The sequence below is a fragment of the Prinia subflava genome, chromosome 6, assembly GCF_021018805.1.
Source record: "Prinia subflava isolate CZ2003 ecotype Zambia chromosome 6, Cam_Psub_1.2, whole genome shotgun sequence".
NCBI lineage: Eukaryota > Metazoa > Chordata > Aves > Passeriformes > Cisticolidae > Prinia > Prinia subflava.
In genome coordinates this window covers 37,647,538-37,670,742 of record NC_086252.1, presented here as the reverse complement: position 1 = coordinate 37,670,742, position 23,205 = coordinate 37,647,538, and the positions used below count along the sequence as shown (strand labels likewise).

The 23,205-nt window shown below is 42.4% G+C and overlaps 1 protein-coding gene across 2 annotated transcripts in view; it reads right to left on the bottom strand.

The window, feature by feature from the left end:
- RIF1 (replication timing regulatory factor 1) overlaps positions 1 to 22,829 on the bottom strand; it is a 30,331-nt gene extending 7,502 nt beyond the window's left edge. For both annotated transcript variants that reach the window (XM_063401044.1, XM_063401045.1), the window contains exons 1-26: positions 21,782 to 22,829; positions 20,518 to 20,596; positions 19,676 to 19,772; positions 18,133 to 18,263; positions 17,600 to 17,694; positions 15,720 to 15,909; positions 14,988 to 15,080; positions 14,763 to 14,901; positions 13,696 to 13,847; positions 12,928 to 13,045; positions 11,734 to 11,907; positions 11,393 to 11,503; positions 11,092 to 11,154; positions 10,341 to 10,441; positions 10,041 to 10,127; positions 9,392 to 9,465; positions 9,090 to 9,270; positions 7,534 to 7,641; positions 7,127 to 7,276; positions 5,547 to 5,646; positions 4,613 to 4,877; positions 3,485 to 3,527; positions 2,665 to 2,867; positions 1,269 to 1,368; positions 749 to 892; positions 254 to 396 (exon numbers count right to left, since the gene is read on the bottom strand). In XM_063401044.1, the coding sequence (XP_063257114.1) occupies positions 254 to 396; positions 749 to 892; positions 1,269 to 1,368; positions 2,665 to 2,867; positions 3,485 to 3,527; positions 4,613 to 4,877; positions 5,547 to 5,646; positions 7,127 to 7,276; positions 7,534 to 7,641; positions 9,090 to 9,270; positions 9,392 to 9,465; positions 10,041 to 10,127; positions 10,341 to 10,441; positions 11,092 to 11,154; positions 11,393 to 11,503; positions 11,734 to 11,907; positions 12,928 to 13,045; positions 13,696 to 13,847; positions 14,763 to 14,901; positions 14,988 to 15,080; positions 15,720 to 15,909; positions 17,600 to 17,694; positions 18,133 to 18,263; positions 19,676 to 19,772; positions 20,518 to 20,596; positions 21,782 to 21,987 (3,347 nt within the window). In that variant the 5' untranslated portion in view covers positions 21,988 to 22,829. The remainder of the gene's footprint in view (positions 1 to 253; positions 397 to 748; positions 893 to 1,268; positions 1,369 to 2,664; positions 2,868 to 3,484; positions 3,528 to 4,612; positions 4,878 to 5,546; positions 5,647 to 7,126; positions 7,277 to 7,533; positions 7,642 to 9,089; positions 9,271 to 9,391; positions 9,466 to 10,040; positions 10,128 to 10,340; positions 10,442 to 11,091; positions 11,155 to 11,392; positions 11,504 to 11,733; positions 11,908 to 12,927; positions 13,046 to 13,695; positions 13,848 to 14,762; positions 14,902 to 14,987; positions 15,081 to 15,719; positions 15,910 to 17,599; positions 17,695 to 18,132; positions 18,264 to 19,675; positions 19,773 to 20,517; positions 20,597 to 21,781) is intronic.
- Positions 22,830 to 23,205: the final 376 nt, after the last annotated feature.

Genomic DNA, 23,205 nt, shown 5'->3' with positions numbered 1-23,205 from the left:
ACTCCAAATTCCCAAACTCCAAACAGACTAGAGAGAGAGGATTTAATGGAAAGAGGAAATGCAATTGCAAGAATAATTTGGTTGCTTTAAAAGAGCAAAGCAAGGAACTCTCTTAGCTTTAGCCTTAGTAACTTGTATGGAAGAACAAGGCTCAGTTACCTGTGGTGGTGTGAGACAGGAATTGAAGTTAAGTCAAGCTCAGCTACTCAAGGAATGACATTTCACATTAAGTTTAAAACAATAAATGACAGACCTCTTTGACCTAAGCACTTCTTTCTGATGTTCTGTCAGTATTCTTGGTTTTGTTTCTGGAGGAATAAACACAAAATCAACAGATTTCTCCTCTTCCAGAAGTGTCTCACTTGTTCTCTTAGGAGATGAAAATTCTAGTTTTAACTGCAGAAAGATAAAAATCCCAGCAAAGGGTTAGGAACAAGAGAGGAACTGAAAATCAGGAATTTCTGAAGGACATGACCCATCTCTGAGAGGGATCTGCCAACCCCAAAACCCACCAAAGCCCAAATCTGTCACAACCTCCAGCCAGAGGGAGCACTGAGGGTTTTTCCTGCCATCCTCCCACCCTGCCTGACCCTCCCCAAAACTCAGCAGAGAATTCTGACAGGAATATTAAATCAGACTGTGCTGGGCAGCCTGAGTTGGAAAGAAAAATATTCCAGCACCCCCAGCTCCTGATTTTGTCCTGCAGCTCCTGGTTTGATCCCAGGACACCTCTCTGGGAACACTTCACCTTTGCAGGTGTTGCTTGCAGGTTGCTGGCCTTGTCCTTGCCCTCATTTCTTGCTTCACTCGTCTGTGCCAGGATTGAATCTCGTTTCTGTCCCACCTTCACCTCCATCCCACTGATCTTGGCATCCAGCTGGGAATTCTCCATCTGTTCAGACAAAACCACACTGAAGGCAATGTGGGAACAAACCCCAAGCTCACACACCCACCCTGTGGTAATTTCTAGAGTAAAACCATCTCACATTTTAAAATTTCCTCTAAATTACGTAGAGGACAACTTAAAATAAATTAATTATTTCAAATAAATTCCTAGAATCCCAAAATTTACACTGCAGGAAGTGGCAAGAAGTATTATGTCAGCTGAGTATTCTGACAGTGCTAACCCAGCATGGTTCATAATTTTAAACATGAAATTACTGCAGGTAAATCGCATTAAAAATCCCAACTGACCCTCACTCCCTGCTGAGCAGTTCCCATGAATCCCACCAGAATATTTATAATTTACCATGAATATTTATATTTACCATGTCAGAGAAGGGCCCGCTGCACTCCTCAGACACCTCAATGCTCTCAAAACCCGGCAGCAGCAGAGGGATTTTCTTCTTGGCCTGGCTTAACACAGACCTGCTCAACAACAACCACAACAAAAGCATTTGGGATTTGTGGGAGGGGGAGAGGTGCAGGACAAGAGCAGCAGCTCAAAATACAAAGCTTTTGAATATATATATAAAAATTATTTCTATTAGAGATATATTTATATATAAAAGTACTAAACCCCAGGCTGCACAAGGAATCAGAATGGTACAACACAACTTGTGAAGATGTGAATGATAAAAATCTGTTGCTTACTCAGGAAAAGAGCAGCAGCTCCCAGTTCAAAGCTTTTAAGTACATATATATGTATATTTACATATATATTTTTAAATATATAAAAATTATTTCTATTACATATACATACAATACTAACTCCCAGCTTGCACAAGGAATCAGAATGGTACAACACAACTTGTGAAGATGTGAATGATAAAAACCTGTTTGTTACTAAAGAGCAGAAGCTCACCATACAAAGCTTATATATAGATATATATTTATATATGTTTACATATATTTATATATTTGTATTTAATTATCTCTAGTACATACATCTGTATTTATATACATATATGTACATGTATATATACACGCATGTACACATATATACATACATGTACACATATATGCCTACGTACATGCACACTTGTATACACACATGTACACATATATGTATACGTATCTGCACACATGTATACATACATGTACACATGTATGTCTACATACATCCACACATATATACATATATGTACATCTATACACACATATGTACACAATGTCTACATATATGCACACACATATATACATGCATGTACACATATATACACATATGTCTACATATATGTACACACGTATATACATATATGTACATATATACACATGTATGTACACATATATGTCTACATTTATGCACACACATAGATACATATATGTACATATATACACATGCATGTACACATATATGTCTACATTTATGGATACGCATATATACATATATGTACATATATAATCATGTATGTACACATATGTCTACCTTTATGCACACACAGATACATATATGTACATATATACACACGCATGTACACATATATGTCTACATTTATGCACACACATATATACATGTATGTACATATATACACACATATGAACGCATATATGTCTACATTTATGCACACACATAGATACATATATACACACATATGTACATATACACACATGTACATATATACACACATATGTCCACATATATGTATTTATACACATATAAATATATATATTTTTTGTTCAATGCTCCTGACCCCCCTGTGGCCCAGGGGTGCAGTGTCTCACCGCAGCTCGTCGGGGTAGGCCAGGCCGCTGGCGGTGGCGAAGGTGCGGTTCCAGAGCAGCGCTCCCTGCTGCCGCAGCTGCCGGCTGCCGTGCTGCAGCGCCGCGCACAGCACCGGGCTCAGCTGCCGCAGCAGCTCCGAGTCGCAGCGCCCCGCGCAGTGGCACTGCAGGCCCTGCAGCACCTCCGCCAGCAGCTTCTCCAGCTGGGGACACACACACGGGGTTAATGCAATAAATAAATTCACAATTCATGTCTGCAGCCTCTGAATAGAGCTTTAAAATAAACTTCATTATTACAGCCCGAAACGCCTCATCAAACTCCAAGAGCTGAGCGCTCCTCCCCTCAAGAATAGAGAATTTAAAAATCAAATCCCTGCCCTCACCACACGTTCATTTTCTTACAGAAGAAATGGCAAAATTGAATTTAAAAATTCAATCCCTACCCTCATCACACACTTATTTTCTTCTTAAATACAGAAGAAATGGCAAAATTTAATTTAAAAATTCAATCCCTACCCTCATCACACGTTCATTTTCTTTTTAAATACAGAAGAAATGGCAAAACTGAATTTAAAAATTCAATCCCTGCCCTCACCACACGTTCATTTTCTTACAGAAGAAATGGCAAAATTGAATTTAAAAATTCAATCCCTACCCTCATCACACGTTCATTTTCTTCTTAAATGCAGAAGAAATGGCAAAATTGAATTTAAAAATTCAATCCCTACCCTCATCACACACTTATTTTCTTCTTAAATACAGAAGAAATGGCAAAACTCCACATCTCCCCCCACCCCCGTGATTTCTGTAGCAAATTTACCTTGTTGTTCAGATTGCTGTAGACTTTGGGCACCTCAGGGAGCCTGCAAAACAAATTCAAATTATTTATATTTTGCTGTCTCATTTATCCCAAGCCTAAAAATTAAAGAGATTATAAATTCCAGCGCTGCACACTCGTTTTACTGAGTAACTTGATGGAATCATTTTGTGAAATGAGCCTGATGGAGTTTCCCAGATTATCCTTTAAAAAAATTCCTGATGGAGTTTCCCAGAATATCCTTGAAATTCCATGGATACTGTAATGATGACTTTAGATGAAATTAATGGAAAAGTCAGTGGTAATAAGTACAAACTTAATTTTAAGTTTGTATACTATAATTTATATAATTTTTCCTTATAAATTAACTTTTAATTGCACTCTTAATGTTCCCCTTAAACACCTTCCCTGGGCCCATAAATATTTGCATTAAAAGGGTGAAATATCTGCATTAAAAAGCTGAAATACCACTAAGCAATTCCACAGAAGTAAATATATTCCACGGAAATAAATGCATTCCATGGAAATAAATGCATTCCATGGAAATAAATGCATTCCATATACAAAAAAAATCCTTAGGTACAATTAGCCAGAAAAATGTGAGGAACTCTACATTTAGTAACTCATTTTATAAACTTGTGACCTCCAAGATGAAGAGGTTCCCAAATTTTTATTTGCTTCCTTCAAAAATATTTATCCAACTTTTCCTTTTTCAGGAATAAATCTTTAAAAAAAAACGATGCTCAGAAAATGAACTTTTCCATTTTTATGAAGAACTCCAAGGAAAACCATGCTCAGGAAAAAAGCACCAAGTTTTTCTCAGTATTTCCTTCTGCTTAAAAACTTCCGGGATTTCAGTGTACATCAAGTAATTATCATTTATTTCCTAGAAAATTTTACACAGTGGCTATTAGAAAATTAGTATCTTCACTGCAGGGCAGACAACCAGCAGGTGGAAATGAAACTTTTGAGCCTTGCAGAGATGCCAAGAGAGTCACTCTGAAGAGATCAAAATTGGAATTATGGAGCTTTTTTCGCATCCTGCAAACCCTGAGCTCCATCCTACACAACTCCAGGGATTTATATTTATAATTTCCCACCCCAAATTCCCACCCATCCCTCAACACTCACTTGGTTTTCTCATAAAACACTGCCAAGGGCTTGGAGAAAATGGCAAAGGTGGCCCCGATGAGCGAGGGCAGCGAGATGTGGCTGAGGATGGTGTGCAGGGCGTTCAGCAGGGAGGGGCCCAAGGCACTCAGGGACTCTGCGTGGATCTCCTTGGAGCTGAACTCGTGGAAGGAGTTCAGGAGCAGCAGCAGGAGCTTGAAGAGAGAGGCCAGTTTGCCCAGGGGCTCCTTTTTCTTCTTAGCCCAGTCTGTGGGGGTCTGGGGAGCTGAGATTTAAAACAACTCAATTAAAAATCTGATTTTTTTCCTTAACCAACATATCTAACAACAGACAGCTGAACATTGAGTCTGCATGAGTGGCAGAGCTTTGATTCCCAAACTAGATCTAGATATAAATAGCTTAAAAATTGATTTAATAACTTAAATACATTTTTAATGCGTAATTGTATCAGATTTCTACTCTTCTTATCCGTATTTCTGGCTGGTCAGACTCTGCTTTTAAGGTTTTAATGCCTATTAGAAAATAAACAACCACTCCTCAGATACCACCTGCTACACAAATTCTGAACAGTGAACAGGAGAGAAGGAGAAATAGAAATCTTTATTAGCTTATTAATTTGGAAGTGAAGTTTACATTATGCTTTTCCTCATCAACATTTCCAATCAAAGCATTTCATTCTTTCAGCAGCCCAATGCTGCATTTTACCTCTCAAACAAACTCCCATGGAGCAGATAAATTTTAAACTACTTTTTCCCTGAATTATGCTTTTGTTGGAAATCATTTCTTCAGCTTCAGCAGTTTAAGTGGGAATAGGAAAGAAAGCAAAGAGTATTTTATACAGAATGATCCTTTGTCTTCTGTTAAACCCTGATTTTTAACCAGCTCTAGAAGCCACACACAGAAACCCCAAATGGAAATGGAAATATTTCCTTACATCTGTTTTTGGGCTGGAATTTAGTGCCATAGGGTGCAAAGTTGATGCAGTCAACCATGACTGACACGAGGTGGGTGAGACCTTCCAGCATGGGAAACTCCTGGGGGGGAAACAGAGATCAGGAGAAACAGAAATCCATCAGCAGAAACAGAAATCCATCAGCAGAAACAGAAATCCATCAGCAGAAACAGAAATCCATCAGCAGAAACAGAAATCCATCAGCAGAAACAGAAATCCATCAGGAGAAACAGAAATCCATCAGGAGAAACAGAAATCCACCAGGAGAAACAGAAATCCATCAGGAGAAACAGGTTCAAAAAAAGAAATAAAACCAAAAATCAATCAACAAAACCAAAAATCAACCAGCACAAACAAAAATCAATCCTCAAAAGAGCAACAATGACAGAAAAAACCACGTTGGGTGTTCAGGACAGCAAAGAAACAACTTTAGTTAAAGGTGGGTGCAATTGTTCTGCATGATCAGGTCAGAGTGATAAAATTCCATTTTAAATACACATTTACACTGAGGATGAGCTTCCCATTCTAGTAATTAAGATAAAAATTAAGTAATTAAGACATAAATAGTGCCCAAAGCAGCAAACAGTGGCAGGCAGCTGGGAGAAGAGGTCAATTTAGGATAAATCACTAAAATTCAGGTTCAAGGTCACCGTGTGCTCAAGGACAGAGCCTGGTTGGCAGAAAAGTCATTACAGGCACAATAATTAGGTTGCCATTAACAGTCAAAGCAAAATTAATTTTTAGTGCTTAGAAAAAGATGATCAAAGTTGCTTTTTCTCCCTCTCAATCCATCCAAATTCTCCTCAATAAGGCCAAACTTGCTTTAAAAGGAACACTGATATTGTGACTAAAAGAAGTTTCAATAGAATTTCATACTGAACTTTTAAATTGTTTAAGTTTGGCTTGTTCAGTAATTACTGATTTTTGAAAGTGATGTTTATTATCAGGATACAGCAGCATCCAAGGCAGGTTACAATGATGCAATCCTCTCAATTCCAGGCTTTCAAATTCCATTTTTTTGTTTCCTCCACAGTATTTTTTCCAAAGTGAACTTTAAGCAGGAAGGATTTCATATCCCAAACTAAATGTTCATCCCCCTCCCCTTGTGGTGTGAGTTGGGAACAGCCAATTTAAGTAATAAAAACAATGATTCTTTCAAAATCTTTCTCTTTTATACAGCTCTAACAGTAAAATCCTCAAATTTCAGTGCACAAGGCTGAGAGATCCATGTTCCTCCCTGGGTTTGTGGTATTTATAAACACATTCCTCCTGGAAAAATCCCATTTACCACCACCATGACACTCATTAATCATTATCATTAATTACAAGCCAAATCTAAAATCTGCTAAACTATTGGAATATTTCAGCTTTATAATTATTTTTACTCCCTCCTTTCACTTCTCTCCCAACTCCTGTCAGCAAATGAAAGCTTTAATTGCAAATGAAAGCTTCAAGTCTCACCAGAACCACTCCACGCTACAGAAATCACCACATTAGAATTCACCACACGTTCTTACATCTGATTTAGAAGAGATCTGCTAAATTATATGTTTTATACTCACTACTGTTGTTTCACCTTCTAGCCCAGATAATATTTTGGCACAGAGCTCTTCACAGCACAGGTTTTCTTCTGCTGTTGCAACCAGAGCAGCGCAGCGAGCAAAGGCTCGATACAGGTCTGACCACGTGCGCAACAAGGATTTCAAAGTTGGCTTTAACAGAGAGAGAAAACTGATAAATATCAATATCTGTGCACAGAGAAAAAATTGCTTTATGCTTTCTTTTTCTGTCAAAACCCAGGGAATTGTTTAGGGTTTTAAGTTGGAGGTTTAGGGTTTTAAACCCGTGGTACAATGTAGGTGTTGTACCAAACCCAAACCCAGCGGATCGAACCCAAAGTCACTCTGAGAGTTCAGAGATTTTATAAATCCCACTTTGTTTTTAATTAATTTGATTCATTTGGTGTTACCTGTGGGAATCCCTGAGTGGGGAAAATGTGGGATACTGGCAGCAACAAAGCACTGTACACAGCACTGAAGTTGTGCTCCAGGGCGTCCCCCTGGTTCACCTCGTTATTCTGCAACAAGAAAAGAGTTTCATGGGTCAGTATTATTCAGTTTTTCATACTTCTGAACACTTTGCTTGTTAAATAAACAGTTTTTTCCACTTTTCTCCCAAACTGCTTGGGAGAAGAGCTGCTGAAATCTGCTTTTTTAGAAGAGACCCCTTTGGGAAGCCTCCTCCTGAATTTTGTCTCAAACTTGGCCATTAATGAAGCTGCAAAACTGGGATGACAAACAAGGCTGTTCCTGAGCCACTGTCACAAATACAGTTTGAAATCAGATATTCTGCTCTTTCAAGGGCTCAGGAGGATCCTGCTAGCAAAGGGTAAAAAACTCTTTTTTTTTAAGGGTAAAAAAGTGCTTTTTTTTAAAAAAGAGCTTTTCTTTAAAAAGAGTAAAAATGCCAAGACACATTCCAAGAATTCAACCAATCTGTCAGGAAATGTCTGATGTATTTCTCACTAATTTCAGTTGCAGCCAGTGATGACCACACTTAGACAATGCAGGAATGGGTTGGGTTGGGTTGGAAGGGACCTCAAAACTCATCTCATTCCAGTCCCACTCATCCCATTCCACACTTTCCACTGCTCCAGCCCGGCCTTGGGCACTCCCAGGTATGTTCAAGGCATAGAAAGGGGAAAAGGTCACACAGCAAAGGACCATAAGGTTGTTAATCAGGTTGTTGTTAATGAGGTTGTAATTAATTTCTAAGTCAGTCCTTGCTGCTCCAGTTTGGGATCAGGCTCTCACTTGACCACAGCATTATCTCACCCTGAAAATCTGGATAACAGAGCAGGAATCATCTTCATGGACATTTTACTTCCTGGACACCAAGTTTTACATTTGCTGATCAATAATGCAGATTTGAGGAAGGCAAAGCCTCTCTGGGAATTGCATTCCAGCCCCTCCCCACCCTCCCAGGCAGGAATCCCTTCCCAATCTCCCATCTGTCCCTGCCCTGTGGCAGTGGGGAGCCCTTCCCTGTGTCCATGCTGCTGTAAACAGTCACAGCACCTAAAACTTTCTTCAAAAATTCAATTAATTTTATGACTAATGATTAATTAATTCAGCAACTCCTACATTACAATCAACGTATTTCTAGTAAAGAAGCTGCAAAATCTCTTAAATATTATCATTTGTATGGTTTTTATTACGCTGAAGATGCCTAACGTGAGTAAAACTCTGTCTAATTACATCCTGAACATCCCAATCTGGGATTTATTTTATTTTCACACCAAGCAACCCAACTCATGGTATTTAAAAGTTAACAGCTCCTGGAGGGAAGCTTTGCATGGTTTTTACCAGCAGCATCATGCCAAGCTATCTAATTTCAGGATCACTTCAAGGCATGGAATTCCCCCCAAAAAATTAAGGTAAATGCTCAGCAAAGTTCTCCTGTGAGGTTCTGGGGGTGGGGAAGAGAAGCAAAAGCTGCTGATGGCTGAGTTAATTAATGACTTACCTGATTAATCCACTCGGTGAGAGGGTGAACAACGATGCTCCACATCCTGCAGAGGTGCTCCCTGCTGCCCACGTGCGCCGCGCTCTGATCCATGACCCCGAGCACGGACTCGCTGAAAGCCAGGGCAGAGGTGGGCCCAGACAGGGCAAACCCCACCAGGGCTTCCAGCATCCCAAAAAACCTGGGAAGGAAACCCCACACGGAAGAGATTTTTAGATTTTTTATTTTTCCCAGATGAAATTAAGAGGGGAAAAAATGATATAGTGTGGTGTTTTCTAAGGGATGCTCAAGGCTCCACGCACCTCTCGTCTGTCACACAGCATTCCAAGAGATTGTTGTGGAAGGGCAGCTGGATTAGGAACAGAGCTGGAGTTCCCTTGGAAGAGAAATGGAAGAGGTTAAAACAACACTGATCCAATGAAAGGGCTGCCTCACTTCCACAAGTATTTCTAGATTGTATTTAATTGAGGCAGAAATTCACAACCATTCAAAGTTGTCCAAAATTGTCAATTCTGACACTTCAACATTAAAATAAGAGGGAAAACTGGAAACCTAAGATGCTGCCAGATCCTGGGATTTGTTATTTCCAGGTTACACAAGAGATCTGGAAAATTTCTGTTCAAATCTATCACAGATGCTTCAGGTTTGCTAAAGTTGAGAGTATTTAACAAATGTATTTAATATCTGCCAATTAAAACTCCTTCCTACTGAGTCTGCTCCTCTCCACACAAAAATCCCCCACATTCAGCAGCATTTCACCCTTTTTTCACGGGGTTTTTGTGGTTTGTTTTCTGAATATTGAATTATCTGCTCCTCCCTTCTCACACAGCACACAGAACACAATATTCACTAATGACTATCAGCCCTTTTTCTGCACCATGGAAAATCAAATAATTTGACTTCCCAATACCTTTCAGCATTACTAAAGTCCCAGAATTAATTCAGACTTACATTTAAAAGATCCATATCAGCAACCTGATAAGCTGGGGATCCCAACACCTTTGGAGGCAACTCCTTGACAGTGATATCAATGAGAGACTAAGCACGAGAAGAGAAAAAATTCAATGTATTTTTTTCCTGAGGGTTCAAATATTTTAAGCAACACCACAAATCAAAGTAAAATTTAAACAATTTCCTTCAGTTAAAAAGCAAAAATTCCATCAAGGTCTCCAAAGTGTTTTTTGAAGCACAGGAGAACCATGTCCCCAATTCTGCTGCTAAATGTGAAAATGCTTTTCAAGAAAAACTCACCAATATTTTCTGCACAGGCAGAGAATTTGATCTCACAATGTTCTTTAGGGCCTGGAGTAACATGGTCAGTATTTCTGAGCCCTGCTTCTCTTTCTTATTTCCTGGAATAAAGAATTTCCAGTCAGAGCAAAATGGGCACTCTGAGCACCATTCCAACTTTTAGTGCAAAAGCAAAAAAAAATCTCTGTAAATTTGTAAAAATTTACCAAATACTTCAGGGAGTCAGGTACCAGTTCTGCTCATAACAGATCAGAAATTTCAAAGTTTAAATAAAACCCTCCAAGTTTAATTAGGAAATGGAAACACCTTTGTTTCATTAAGGATTTGAATTTTGATATATTAAACTTGTGGAATTTTGTATAAAACCCAAAGAATGCTTCATTTTCTGTTCAATTTTTGATATAAAAGTTTGCATTATTAAGAATATTCTGAACTTTCCTTGGATAAAGAACATTTTTAAAATAGGAAAGAACTTTTATACATCTGCAGAAATTACAATTTACTGTGGAACAGAATTTTAATGAAGAAAAAAAGGCACCAGAGTCAAAAACTTTAATTTTTGTCTCCATTCCTCAACACTAAAGACTCAAGGAGCGGTTGCTTTTCTTTTGAAATTGCTTTAAAATAAAACAGAATTATTGATTCAAACTAAACCCAAGCAAAGAAGCATCAACAATTCATGGTCTAATTTAAAAATAACCCACCTCTGACTGGTGAGCAATGCCAAATTAAAGAAAATGACCCTTTTTACCTGCTTCAATTGCTGTTTTTACATATCCATTTATGTCCTTCCAGATAACATTCAGCAAACAATCTGCAAGGCAACAATGGTTTTATTCAGTCTGCAATCAAAATATTCAACAAAACTGCAGCTAAAATACAAATTGTGTTAAAGGACAGAGTTTGATTTAAGCCAAAACTCAAATTTCAATGCAAGTCAGACCAGTTGTTTTTTATAACCTCAGAATATCCCACAAAGTGCTGATTTCTTGTGTTTCCCCTGCCCACTTGATCTCCCAGAAAATGTTTAAATTCCCTCACTGAATTCTTACCAGGAACTTCTTTTCCAATTGCAACGAAGCCATCCTGAACAGCATTTATCAGAGTGCTGGCATGCTTGCAAAAAAAAGAAGGGCTACTGATCAGTGGGTACTGGAGAGGCTCTACAAGAACAAGAAAAACACATTCCACAAACCCGTTACTTTGCGGTTTACCGGGAAAATAAACCTTCAAAACAATCAAGTATTTGTGTATTTACAGCATTTTTAACACAGAAATACCTTAAAGATGACAACACTTAAAATCATTTTACAGTTAAAACTTCTAATCCTTTCATTCCAACGGACAAGATGCAAATACATTTTTGTAAAAAATAAATATAAAAACCTCATACCTAAACTAAGCACGAGCTTGTTCTGCTTAGCAAAATCCACGACCTGTGGTCCCAGGAGGAAGTGGAGCAGCATCTCAATGCCCAGGAGCTGGATGGAAGGGAAGAGCAGCCCTCCTGCAGTGCTGCTGTTCAGGGCCATCCTGGGCGTGCCCGGGCTCACCAGGGGAAAAGCGCCTGAGGGAGGGCACACAAATCAAACCTCACATTTGGGAAAAGCCCCAAATTCCTCAGGAAAAGGATAAATCGTGCATTTGTGGTGCTGGCTGAAAGGCACCTCTGACACCTCTCAGGTAAGTGGGGTTTGACATCACAGCAGATTTTAAATATCTGCCCTAAAATTGTAAATTCTGGGACACCAGATTTGATTTTGGTCACACAAATCTCCGTGGAAGCTGTTACACAGTCACTGAACTGGTGTTGGTCAATGTGCTGCCACAAAAAAGCTTCCACTGGAAATTGTCACCTGGAACACGAATTTAAGAGGTCTTGGCAAAGTATTCTGAGCAACTCAGGTGTGATCTCACAGGACTAAGATGAACTTTTTAAGGGAATACAGGAAACTCCCCAAATCCAGGACATCCCTGAGGCTCCTAACTGCAGAACAGAACGGCACAAGCCACGGAAAGGAAAACCAGGAGTTCTTTAATTGGATATTTAGATATAAAGCTCAAACAGATGTGGTTTCACACGTTGTTAAAGGATGAAAGTTCCTGGTGGATCCTCATCACTGCCCACCCCTGGCAGTGCCCAAGGCCTGGCTGGACAGGGCTTGGAGCAACCTGGGATATTGGGATGAGCTTTAAGGTCCTTTCCAAGCAAACCATTCCAAGATTCTCTACCATTCAGGCAGGAACTAAAAATGCTACAGAAATAAAAGGGCACATATAAATAGCACATATATTAGTACAGGGAAGAGTAAGGTTTCAAACCAGAGCTCCCTTGCCACAGAGAACACAATTCAGGACATTAAAACTGTGACTGACACAGCTTTTTAAACTCTAAATATGACTGCAACAGCCTCATTTTACCCAACATTAATCCTGACCTCTGAGCGCTGCAGTGACCATACAGAAAAAATCCCTGTTTTCAAGAGCAATAATTATCAATGAAAAAGAAGAAACGTGACAAACAGAAGAGATGAGTGTCTGCATCTGGAATGCAGCTGGAAATTTCACTGGGTTGATGTTTCAGTACCTGATTTCTGCGCAGGGGTTGCTGAGCCCAGGCTGGGGTTGCTGGGCCGTGAGGGCGTTCCTGGGAATGCAGCAGCAGCATCCACACTCAGGGTACTCTGGATCAGTGGGATACAAACCTGCAAAGGGACCCAGCAACAGCTGCAACTCGTGCAAGCCACGAAAAATTCATTTCAAATATCACACACTGGGCTGCTGCTCACAAATCAGAGGTTCTGGGTATTTATAGGGAATTAGAAATGTCTAACCAAACAAAAATTCCTGTTGGATGCAGTGTTTTAATAACCCTAAGAAAATACTTTTGCCTCCCTTTACTCCCATCTTGAAGATTAATTTAGTGAAATCCAGTTGAATACAAACAGGCCCATTCCACTTAAAATGTGACTAGAAATTAAACACCTGCATCATTTTTCTTTCTCTCTTCCTAAATATTTATGGGCTTTTCATCAGTTTTCCTATGGCAGCCTTTTCCAAGCCCACACTTCCTTGGTGAATGGAAAAAAAAGCCTTTATTTCACATGTTTATAATCCATGACTGCACTCAGGGGAGATTTTCAGAGATGTTCACAGAACATTCCCACAGATTCTCCAACATTTTGGAGCTGTGAATCCCAAATATTCCTTCTGCACCATCTGTAAGTCACACACAAGGACAAGCTGGTTCCCTGAGGGAGGAGTTTGATGTCAGAGGGCTGCAGCAGGGACATTTCAGAGCTGGGAGGGCCCTGAGCTGCACAGGGAGCAGGATTCCCGTTGCCTGTGGTGTTACCTGCTCGAAGTTGGAGGGCAGGTGAGGTCCCAGTCTCACCAGTAAATACCACCACACCTCCAGCTTGGTCAGTGCCAGCGCCTCTGTCCTCACGTGGATGGAGCTCAGGGGCTGCATCAGCAGCTTCAGCCTTTTAGCGCTGCACAGGATGTCTGGGAGATCAAAAAAGTGCATTTTAAATATTACCAAATTGTTAAACCACAGCTCAGCAAAATCTGATTAAACCATCACATTTTTTCCTAATATATTTTAGCTTCAAATTCAATTACCAGTAATTTGCAAAACTCAACCACACCAACCTTTCAAATTCTCTTGCTGCTCTGATTATTGCCTAGAACAACTCTGGAAAAATCAAATATTTCTTTTCAATATCAAGACTGAAATGAAATTTTCTGCATTCCAACCTGACCCTGCTTGAGAAGGGAGGCTGGACCCAACCTGACCCATTTTGGGATTCTGTGCTAAACAGGAGGAATTCCCTTAAAGTATTTTATATATATATATATATCTGCTCCAGGGAAAGGAAAATCAAACCAAATTTTCTCTTCAGAACACAGAGAAGCACAGTCAAGGTAAAAAATAGTGGATTTTGACACAGGGTGGACTAAATCTTGTCCAGATCTAGGTTACACCTTTAGAACAACTTTTTTTTAACACCTCTGGAATCCTGAAGTGTTGCCTTTCTCCAGTTAAAGCACACCATCCCAAATAAAATAAACAGGATGTTTTATTCTCTATTTCATTGCTGTTTGGATCAATTGTGGCACTACGAAAGATGATTTCCTAACTTTATCCTATTTCTAGCACTACCAGCAGAAAAAACAGGATAGAACAAATGATTAAACCACCTCCTTTCCTCAAAAAGAAAACAAAACGAGGAAAAAACCAACAAAGACACCCCAAAACTTCAATTTCAGCTATGCATACACACAGTGAACTTTCATGCAATGCTATGTGGATATCCAGAGCTACACAAATAATGCACTCAATACTAACAGAGGATTTTTTTCCATTTATGTAATGAAGTGGGCAGAACAAGTCAGGTTAAATATCTTTGTTAGATCTACCTGGATTTAGTGCAAAATTATCAATGAGGCTCTTCCATGCAATGAAGGCGATTTTCTTCACCACCGGGGAGCCGCTGCGGAAGCCCAGCTCCTCCAGCTGCAGCAGGGAGTTGATGAAGCTGCCACTGCGGTGCAGGGTCTGAGCAGGAGGAAATGCAGAATTAAAGACATTTCTGTGGCTAAAAACCTCCTTTTCCTGCAGATTTATTGCTCCTTTCTGCTTACCTTCCCAAGCAATCTGACAAACAGGGGCCACAGCTTCAGCACGAAGGTCTCGTTTTTTGTAGAAAACAATTTCTGAAGTTCAGAAATTAATTTCTGTAGACAGAAAGAAACAGAATTTCTGCAAGAAATAGATTTAAAATATTCGAAAAACTACACATACCAATGTCTGGGGATACAACCAACGTGCTTCTACTTCAGAAGGATTTCATTCTGTACCACACAGCATCTGCTACCACCTGATTCTCTTTTTAGATGAAATTTATGTTATTCTGACAGTGGCAACCAACAAGGCAAAATGTATTTTTTCAATTATTTGCATTTCCTCCAAGTCTAAAGTCACAACACGCCCTGACCCCAAACACCACCTTGTTTGGTTGGGTTTTAGAGGTTTTTCAGCAGAAAATAAGGCAAAATAAACAAGCCAAGTCAGCCCAGTCCTGGAAGTGAAGGGGAACATGAAAAGCTCCATCAAAAACACCAAAGGGCTGCTGCTGCACAGGATGGGCAATCCTAAATGGAAAATGCTGAGTATCCTCTGCTTTCCTGCCCCCACCTCCACTCTCAGACCTCCAAATTCTGTCTCCCACCCCCTTTGCTGCTGGGCACTTTGCAGTTATTTCCATTTCCATTCATGTTTAACACTAAACTCACTGGCATCAAGAAGCTGCTGTCAATGCACAGGAAATCAAATTAACGTCCCCCAGCTGACCAAAGGCCAGCAGTGTCACTCACTGTGGTCATCAGGTGCTCGGTGACAGCTGCCACCTCCTGCTGCTTCTGCAGGAGCAGGGGCATCCCCATCTCCAGGGCGGTGGCGCCCCGGAGCTGCACTTTGTGGGCAGAGTGCACAACCAGGGGGATGATCAGCTTCGCCCACCTCACAGCCTCCTCTCCCATCTGCGCTGGAGTTTGCTCCATCAAGCTGGATCCAGAAAAAAAAACCAGCCCAAAAATAGGGATTAGATCTCCCATAGACAGCTCAGGCACTTATCTTTATATCATCAATAAATGTTCTAATTCAATCTGTGATTTATTCCGAATTGTTTAATCGATTGTATTTTGAGATTGTATTCAAACTGCAAAGTGTTATTTCAGATAAACCTCTCCAAAAGCACAAAAGCCTGACTTGAGAGCTGTCCTTTCTGTTTTATCTCAGCTATCTGAGCTGAGAGCCTGGCAGGAAGGCACAGTGCCCAGGGAACTCTGGCCATGAACCAGCCCTGGAGCTCCCACACTGCTGGGAACAACTCCCAGCAGCTTCTGGAGAAATCCCAGCTTTGCACAGACTCCAGAACTCCTGCTCAGAGCTCTGATTTTATCTCCCTGTTCCCAAACTGGTAGAGCACACCATGACAGAATTCCACACATTTCCACCACCCCACATCCCCAAGAGAAATGTAGAAATAGGAATATCTGGCATATATTTGAGCTAGCCTGGATCTGGAAATCCTGGAATTTTGTCAAGGCCCCCTTTTCCCCAGGAAAGTCAAACCCCCATCCCTACAGTTTTTGGAGAATTTGCTGTACTAAGGGACAGTTCTGCCTTTCAAGTCATTTTATTAAAGCCAGAGGACTAGAACTGTTTAAAAGAACTGTTTTACATGGATTCGCAGTTCAAACCAGATGGCAAAAGTTTAAGAGAAAACTTTAAAAAGAGCAAAGATACAAGCTCAATATATTTACTAATACAGAAATTAAATTAACAATAAGATAAAGTTAGAACATTCGAGTTCTGCTGACCAGAACAATACACTCAAAGGGATGGTCCTAAAAAGTCACCTTTGCAATTAAACAGGGATTTCAAGAGTTACAGGAAACATTGCACTAAAATGTGTTGCCAAAGGGTATTTTTAAATAAACCCCCAAATAAAGGCAGAGAATTTCTCAAGCAGGCAGGTTCTGGAAGCAAAATGTAAGAACATACTTGGGAAGCACAGGTGAGAGTTGGAAAATAATTCCTAAAAAGCCATTAAAAATGAAAGCACTATTGTCTAATTTCTGCATCAGAATGATTATATTATTATTAGAGTAATATTTTGTAATGATAATACACAAAAGAAGTGGTCCCAGCCACGGCCCAGCAGCTCCTCAGATCAACCTGGGCACAATTCCATGGAATATCCCCTGGTCAGCAGGGATCAGCTGTGCCAGTGTCCCCTCCCAGCCCCCGTGTCCCCTCCCAGCCCCCGTGTCCCCTCCCAGCCCCCGTGTCCCCTCCCAGCCCCCGTGTCCCCTCCCAGCCCCCGTGTCCCCTCCCAGCCCCCGTGTCCCCTCCCAGCCCCTGTGTCCCCTCCCAGCCCCTGTGTCCCCACGGGTGGGGTGAGAAGCTGCCAGGTCCTTGGCTTAGAGCAAACACTGCTCAGCAGTAATTAAAACACCCCTGGTGTTATCCACATTATTCCCACCCTAAATCCAACCCACAGCACTCAGCAGTCACCTCTAGCCCAGTCAAAACCAGGGCAGCACTGGAGGAAAACAATCCTTAACATAATAAACAGCTCAAGCAGAATTAAAGTTTTTTTCTTTAGTATGTTTAGTGCCACTGAGGTGTTTTTTGAGGAGTTTCCCTCCTTTAGATAAAGGATGACAACTGAATATTGCAGAGCACTCACCGTATAATGACATTAAGTGCTTCATATTCAACCACAACAGACTGAACTTCTCCTTTAGTCAGGATTGTTTCCAGGGTAGAGAGAATATTGGGCACCTGAGAAACAAGAGAACAGCACAGTGAGCAACCAGATACAAATAATTCCATGAGGAGCTGGAATTGTGACATCTTATTTTCCAGGATTGTGTTTGGATTATGCCAGGTGTTGTTATAAACTGGAATATTCCTAACCTTTCTCCCCTGGGATATTTCACTGCTGTCTCATAGAACTGCTCACATTGCAGCTCAAGGAAAGCAGTAATTTCTGGCTCAGGTTTTCCAAGAATTGATACTTGGCTGTCAAATTTGATGGGAAATAACCTTTGGATTCAAAATAACCTTTGGATTCAAAAGCTGCTGAGTGGAGAGTGACAAAGAATTTGCCTGCTCTCCCTAGGAAAACAGCACTAAAATGAAAAATGAAGAAACTCATCTTCTTTTTACCCATTTCTCTGTGAGAAATGGGGCCACCAAAAGCAAAGTGAAGGAGCTCACCTCCTTTTTAACAATTTCTGGAGGAAATGCCTGCTTGGAGATGACCCAAAGTGCCCTCGTGCGAGTGTTTTTGTCGGAGGATTTCACAGCGACGCCGTTCACCGCTGCCAGCAGGTCCTGGATTTCAGAGGCTGAAAGCAGAGCACACAACAAACCCTCAAAATCCTGCTTCAACACATTCCAGGTCATTCTGCTCACTTAAATTTGCCCAGGATCCATTCAGCTGCAAGTCCCAATGATTTACTGCCTTAAGAATCACTTGGGAGCAGTAGCAAAGCAGCCAAAAAGCTGAAAGTGTATTAATATACAAATACTAATAATTCAGTGCATCTGTACTACCTTTGTAAGAATCCAGAAAATTAGAGGACAGCTTTGGTTAAATACACCTGGGTTAAAGATTAAGTATTTAATCATTCACAACTTACTGGATTTTAAGTGAATTTAGCAGCACTCTGGTCATAGATTGACATAAATAAATTTATATTAGAGCCTACAAGAGGTTTTTGTTATTAAAGTGGTAGAAGTGTAGCTCATTACATAGAAATAATAAGGTTAATATAGGACTTAGATCCAGCTAAGAACACAGATGGAGAAATTGTGTGTTCCTTTAAAATGGAAGGGTAAAAAGCCTGATTTATTGCAGACCTGTACTTTGTGGGTGAATGACCTCACAATCAGAGAAAGGGAAGGACATTTGCACTCCCCCCATCAAAAGCACACCCAAAGGTACAGGAGCTGCTTGTCCTCCCTCCCTTTTTAATTCCCCATTGTTTTCAGGGCTTTGTGATTGATGGAGCCTGACACTCTGTAACAAAACTCATTTATCGACCAGTTACAAAAAATGAGTTATGAGAGCAAAGAAAGGTACCACACAGACATTATCAGAAATGCCTCATTCTCACAGGGAACAGGGGAAATTCTGCATTACAGGAAAGCAGAAAACACTGAAAAAGCTGAGGAGAACCAAAAGAACCAACTTCAAACAGGAAAACCTGCCCTGCTACCAAAACCCTGTGGTTTTACCTTGAGGCAAAGCCTCAAGTTCTCAAAACCACAACCTTTTGTTTAAAGGATTTAGCACCTTCTAGGAATGCAGGTCACAGGATTTTGGACTACTTTAGATTAATTGAAATATTTGGGGCTGGACAAGATGACCTTTAATGGTCTTTTCCACCTCAAACCACTCCATGATTTGATGGAACAAAGGAATCTCATGGAAAAGCTCTACTGTGCACCCCCAAATCCTACAAATAGGTTCTTCACTCTTTTCCCACAAGAATATCTTTTTTGATCACTAATTCCACACAACTAATTACTGTGCTAATTGCTACCGAAGCATTTAATGAAACTGGAAGTCAGTAAAACAGAATTAGTGTAACAGCATGAAAAATCATCACCATACTTGTGTACAAGGTGTAATTAATGGACTGATCACACTGCTCATATTACAGACAAAACCTGGTCAAAATGTCAATAAATGCTAAGGAAAACATAAAGAAAGAGCTCTGATGCATTTATTTATGGCCACACATTGTTTGCTTACCAGATAATTCAGCTGTGTTATTTGAATTAAAGGTGCAGAATCCCAAGGCCTGCAATGCTGCATTACTGAGCTCCAAGTTTGGACTGGAAATGTGTGCCTGGAAAAAAACAAACCAAACCAAATCCACAGAATGTCAGGTTAGAAAAGAAACTGAGAAACACTGAGTTTATTGTCTGAATACCAACAGGGCTGGGAAGGTGTCAAAAGCAAACACCTGGTGAAAAATGCACCCATGCAGGAAACCCTCCCTGAACTCTGTACACACCAAATCAATAAAACAACCTGAGGAGCTGAGGGCATTTTTGCTCTCTGTAATTAAAACATCTTTAATGAAATCAATCCCAAATCAATCCCAAGTCTTTCACTTTGGCTGTGTATGCTATGTTCTCTCACTTGACCCTCCAATTGTTTTTAAGCTTCTAAAACAGAAGGAAAAATGGCTAAGAACAACCCTTACACTAATCCTTACAAAACCTTGACATTTGCTGCATATTCTGATCTCTGGAGTGTTTCTAAGGCAGCCACAACTCACTATCTCCTCTGGCTGCAAGATTAGATTTGACTGTGCCATGCTGCCTGAACACATCCAAGACCCAGCATTTCATTTTTTATCCTGCACTAATTCCTCATCACAAGAAAGATCTATTTTCCCAAAAACCCTTCCTGCTCTGTCACTGCCCTGTATTCCTATTAAAGTTTGGATTCCATGATCCTAGAGAACTTTTCCAACCTTAATCATTCTGGGACTGCAGAAATGAACATAAATGTGAGCCTTTCAATTGCCCACCAAAATGTCTTTTTGTTCTTTGCAAGTGCAAGAGAACTGACTGGAAAAGCCGTACCTTGAACACCTTGCAGAGCTGAGGGAAGTGTTTCCTGACATCTGCAGTGAACGCTTTGCCTCCTTCACCAGTCAAGCGGCTGCAGGAGCAGGAGGGAAAACAAACAGGTTAAACACATTGTAACTGATTTAACTTTCAATTTCTGACACACACAGCAGTGTGTTCTCTTGAAGGAAATCGACACAACACTGAAGGAGTTAAAGAGCTAAAATGCCACCACAAGGTCTGACCCAGCAGCAAAATCCTGTGTCAGAGTACAAAGTGAGTAATGACTCATTGTCTGCCCATAGGACCTTTATAAAAATATTGAGGGCTTTCATTTTTTGGTCAGCGTCTATACAAACATTCAATTTTAGCACGCAAACTTTAAATGACTTGCTGCAAATCAGAAAACCAGAAATGCAGGAGCTGAAAAAGCACTGTCCTCATAAGCAGAGGAGAGCTCAGAGCAGTTCCAGAACACAGGAAAATCCTGGTTTGACAAGCAGCAAGGATGACTGCTCATATGTGAGGAACATCCTTGCAGGAAAGCTGTAATTAGCCAATAAAATGTTAATAATCAGGTTCTCCCTGCGAAACCCAAACAGGGCTGAGTTCAGTCATCCAGGGACAACCTGAGAAACCTGTTGCTGCTTAGTACTTACATCAGGACTTTTATTTTTGGCTGTCAGTTATTTCTAGAAACCTATAAAATCTGGTAGCTGAGGAGTTTGGCTTTAAAAGTCACTGCAGAACTGAATGGAGACACTGAGAGAAAGAGATCGTGCCCTTGCACATGGTACAATCGGAAAGATGCAGGCACAACCTCATGGGGAAGAAGCGCCTTCCAGAAAGAAACGCGATTAAAACGAGGCACGATCGCTCCAAACCCCGAACGAAAAAAGCAACTAAAAACTTCACCCTTCCAATCATAAAGCTGCCATGCTTTGTCGTTAAAATAAAGTTATTACTTCCCAGCGCTCTTCACCCACCTCTGAAGATCCCCCAAGAAACCCAGGAGGGCAGGGAGGCTCTGGGATGCTCAGATCGTGGGAAGAAGCGCTCCCTCCTCTTGCTCTCCTTCCTTCCTTCCCTCACTCCTCCCTCCCTTCCCTCCTCCTTCCTGCTCTCCCTCCCCCCAGCCCCGCATGTCTCCGCGGCCTCGCTGCCCCCGGCGCTGCCTCCCTGCTCCGGGCCGGGGCAGCACCTCCCGGCTGCGATCTCCGGCCCGGCCGAGCCCTCAGGCCGCCGCTGCCCCCGCAGCGTGCGCGCCCCCCGCGCTCACCTGATGATGGTGAGGTGCGCGTCCGTCAGCTCTCCCGGCGGGGCAACGGGGTCCTCCAGGGTGCGGAGCAGCGGGCCGAGGCTGAAGCCGGCGGCGGGCGCGGCGGGATCGGGACCCGGAGCGGCGGGCTCGGGCGCGGAGGGCTCGGGAGCGGCGGGGCCGGGATCCGGAGCGGCGGGCTCGGCACCGGGGCCGGGAGCGCTCATGGCGGCGCCGCCGCCTCCCCCTTAGCGCGGCCGCCCCTCAGCCCCGCGCGCCTCCCGCGCTAAGATGGCGGCGCGCGCGGGCCCGGCGGCGCGCGGGCCCCGGCCAATGGGAGCGCGGCCCGGAGATTCCCGCGCCCCGCGGCGGCCCCGCCCCTCGCCGCTGATTGGCGGAGGCGCGGCGGGAAGGGCGGGGCAGCGCGGGGGGCGGGGCCGCCGCGGCGCTGAGGGCGCTCGGGCCGGGCCGGGCCCGGATCGCGCTAATGCCGGGATCGGGGAATAGCGGCGGAAAAGGGAGCATCGTCCCTGTCCGGCTCCTGGCCCTGCCAACAATCCCAGCCTGGGCATCCCTGAGAGCCGTGTCCAAACGCTCCTGGAGCTCCGGCAGCCTTGCGGCCGTGCCCATGCCGTGGCGAGCGTGGTCAGTGCCAGACCACCCTCTGCTGGATGGAGGAACCTTTCCCCAGTTTCCGACCTAAACGTGCCCTGGCGCGGCTCCAGCCGTTCCCTGGCTCCTGCCCCTGGTCACAGAGAGCAGAGATCGGAGCTGCCCCTCGGGAGGAAGCTGTGGGTCAGCTCACGTGAGGTCAAACCTGGATTTTCCAGTTAAATTAATGACTGGAAATGAACGTCCAGCTCCACGGGAACGTGCCGGCATGAGCCGGAATTCCCTGAGCTGGGATGGCCCGGCTGGCAGAACGCAGGGGTGGAAAAGGAAATGCCGAATCCAAAGTGTTGGAAACCCCTGGCTGGCCGGGACAGAGCCAGGCCGGAGCTTGGCTGAGTCTGTGTCACCTCCAGGGTCCATGTGCCACCTCCAGGGTCCATGTGTCACCTCCAGGGTCCATGTGTCACCTCCAGGGTTCCCTGTGCCACCTCCAGGGTCCATGTGCCACCTTCAGGGTTCCCTGTGCCACCTCCAGGGTTCCCTGTGCCACCAGAATGCCTGCCCTGGGAAGGGTCTCTTCCCAAAAAAATACCCACGGGGATTCCAGGTATTCCCTGGTTCTCATCCATATCAACCCAAGACCTGTTTCTTAAAGAACAACAACAAAAATTCCCACCCCGAGGTCATAAATAAAATCCATTCTCCTCATGCTTTCCCTTATTCCCCATGGACAAGCGCTGTTGCTAATCTTGGAAAATGGGAATGCTGTGGTACAAGAGGCACTGTGGACACAAGGTGGCAGGATTAAAAAGCACATTTTACAGTTAAATCCC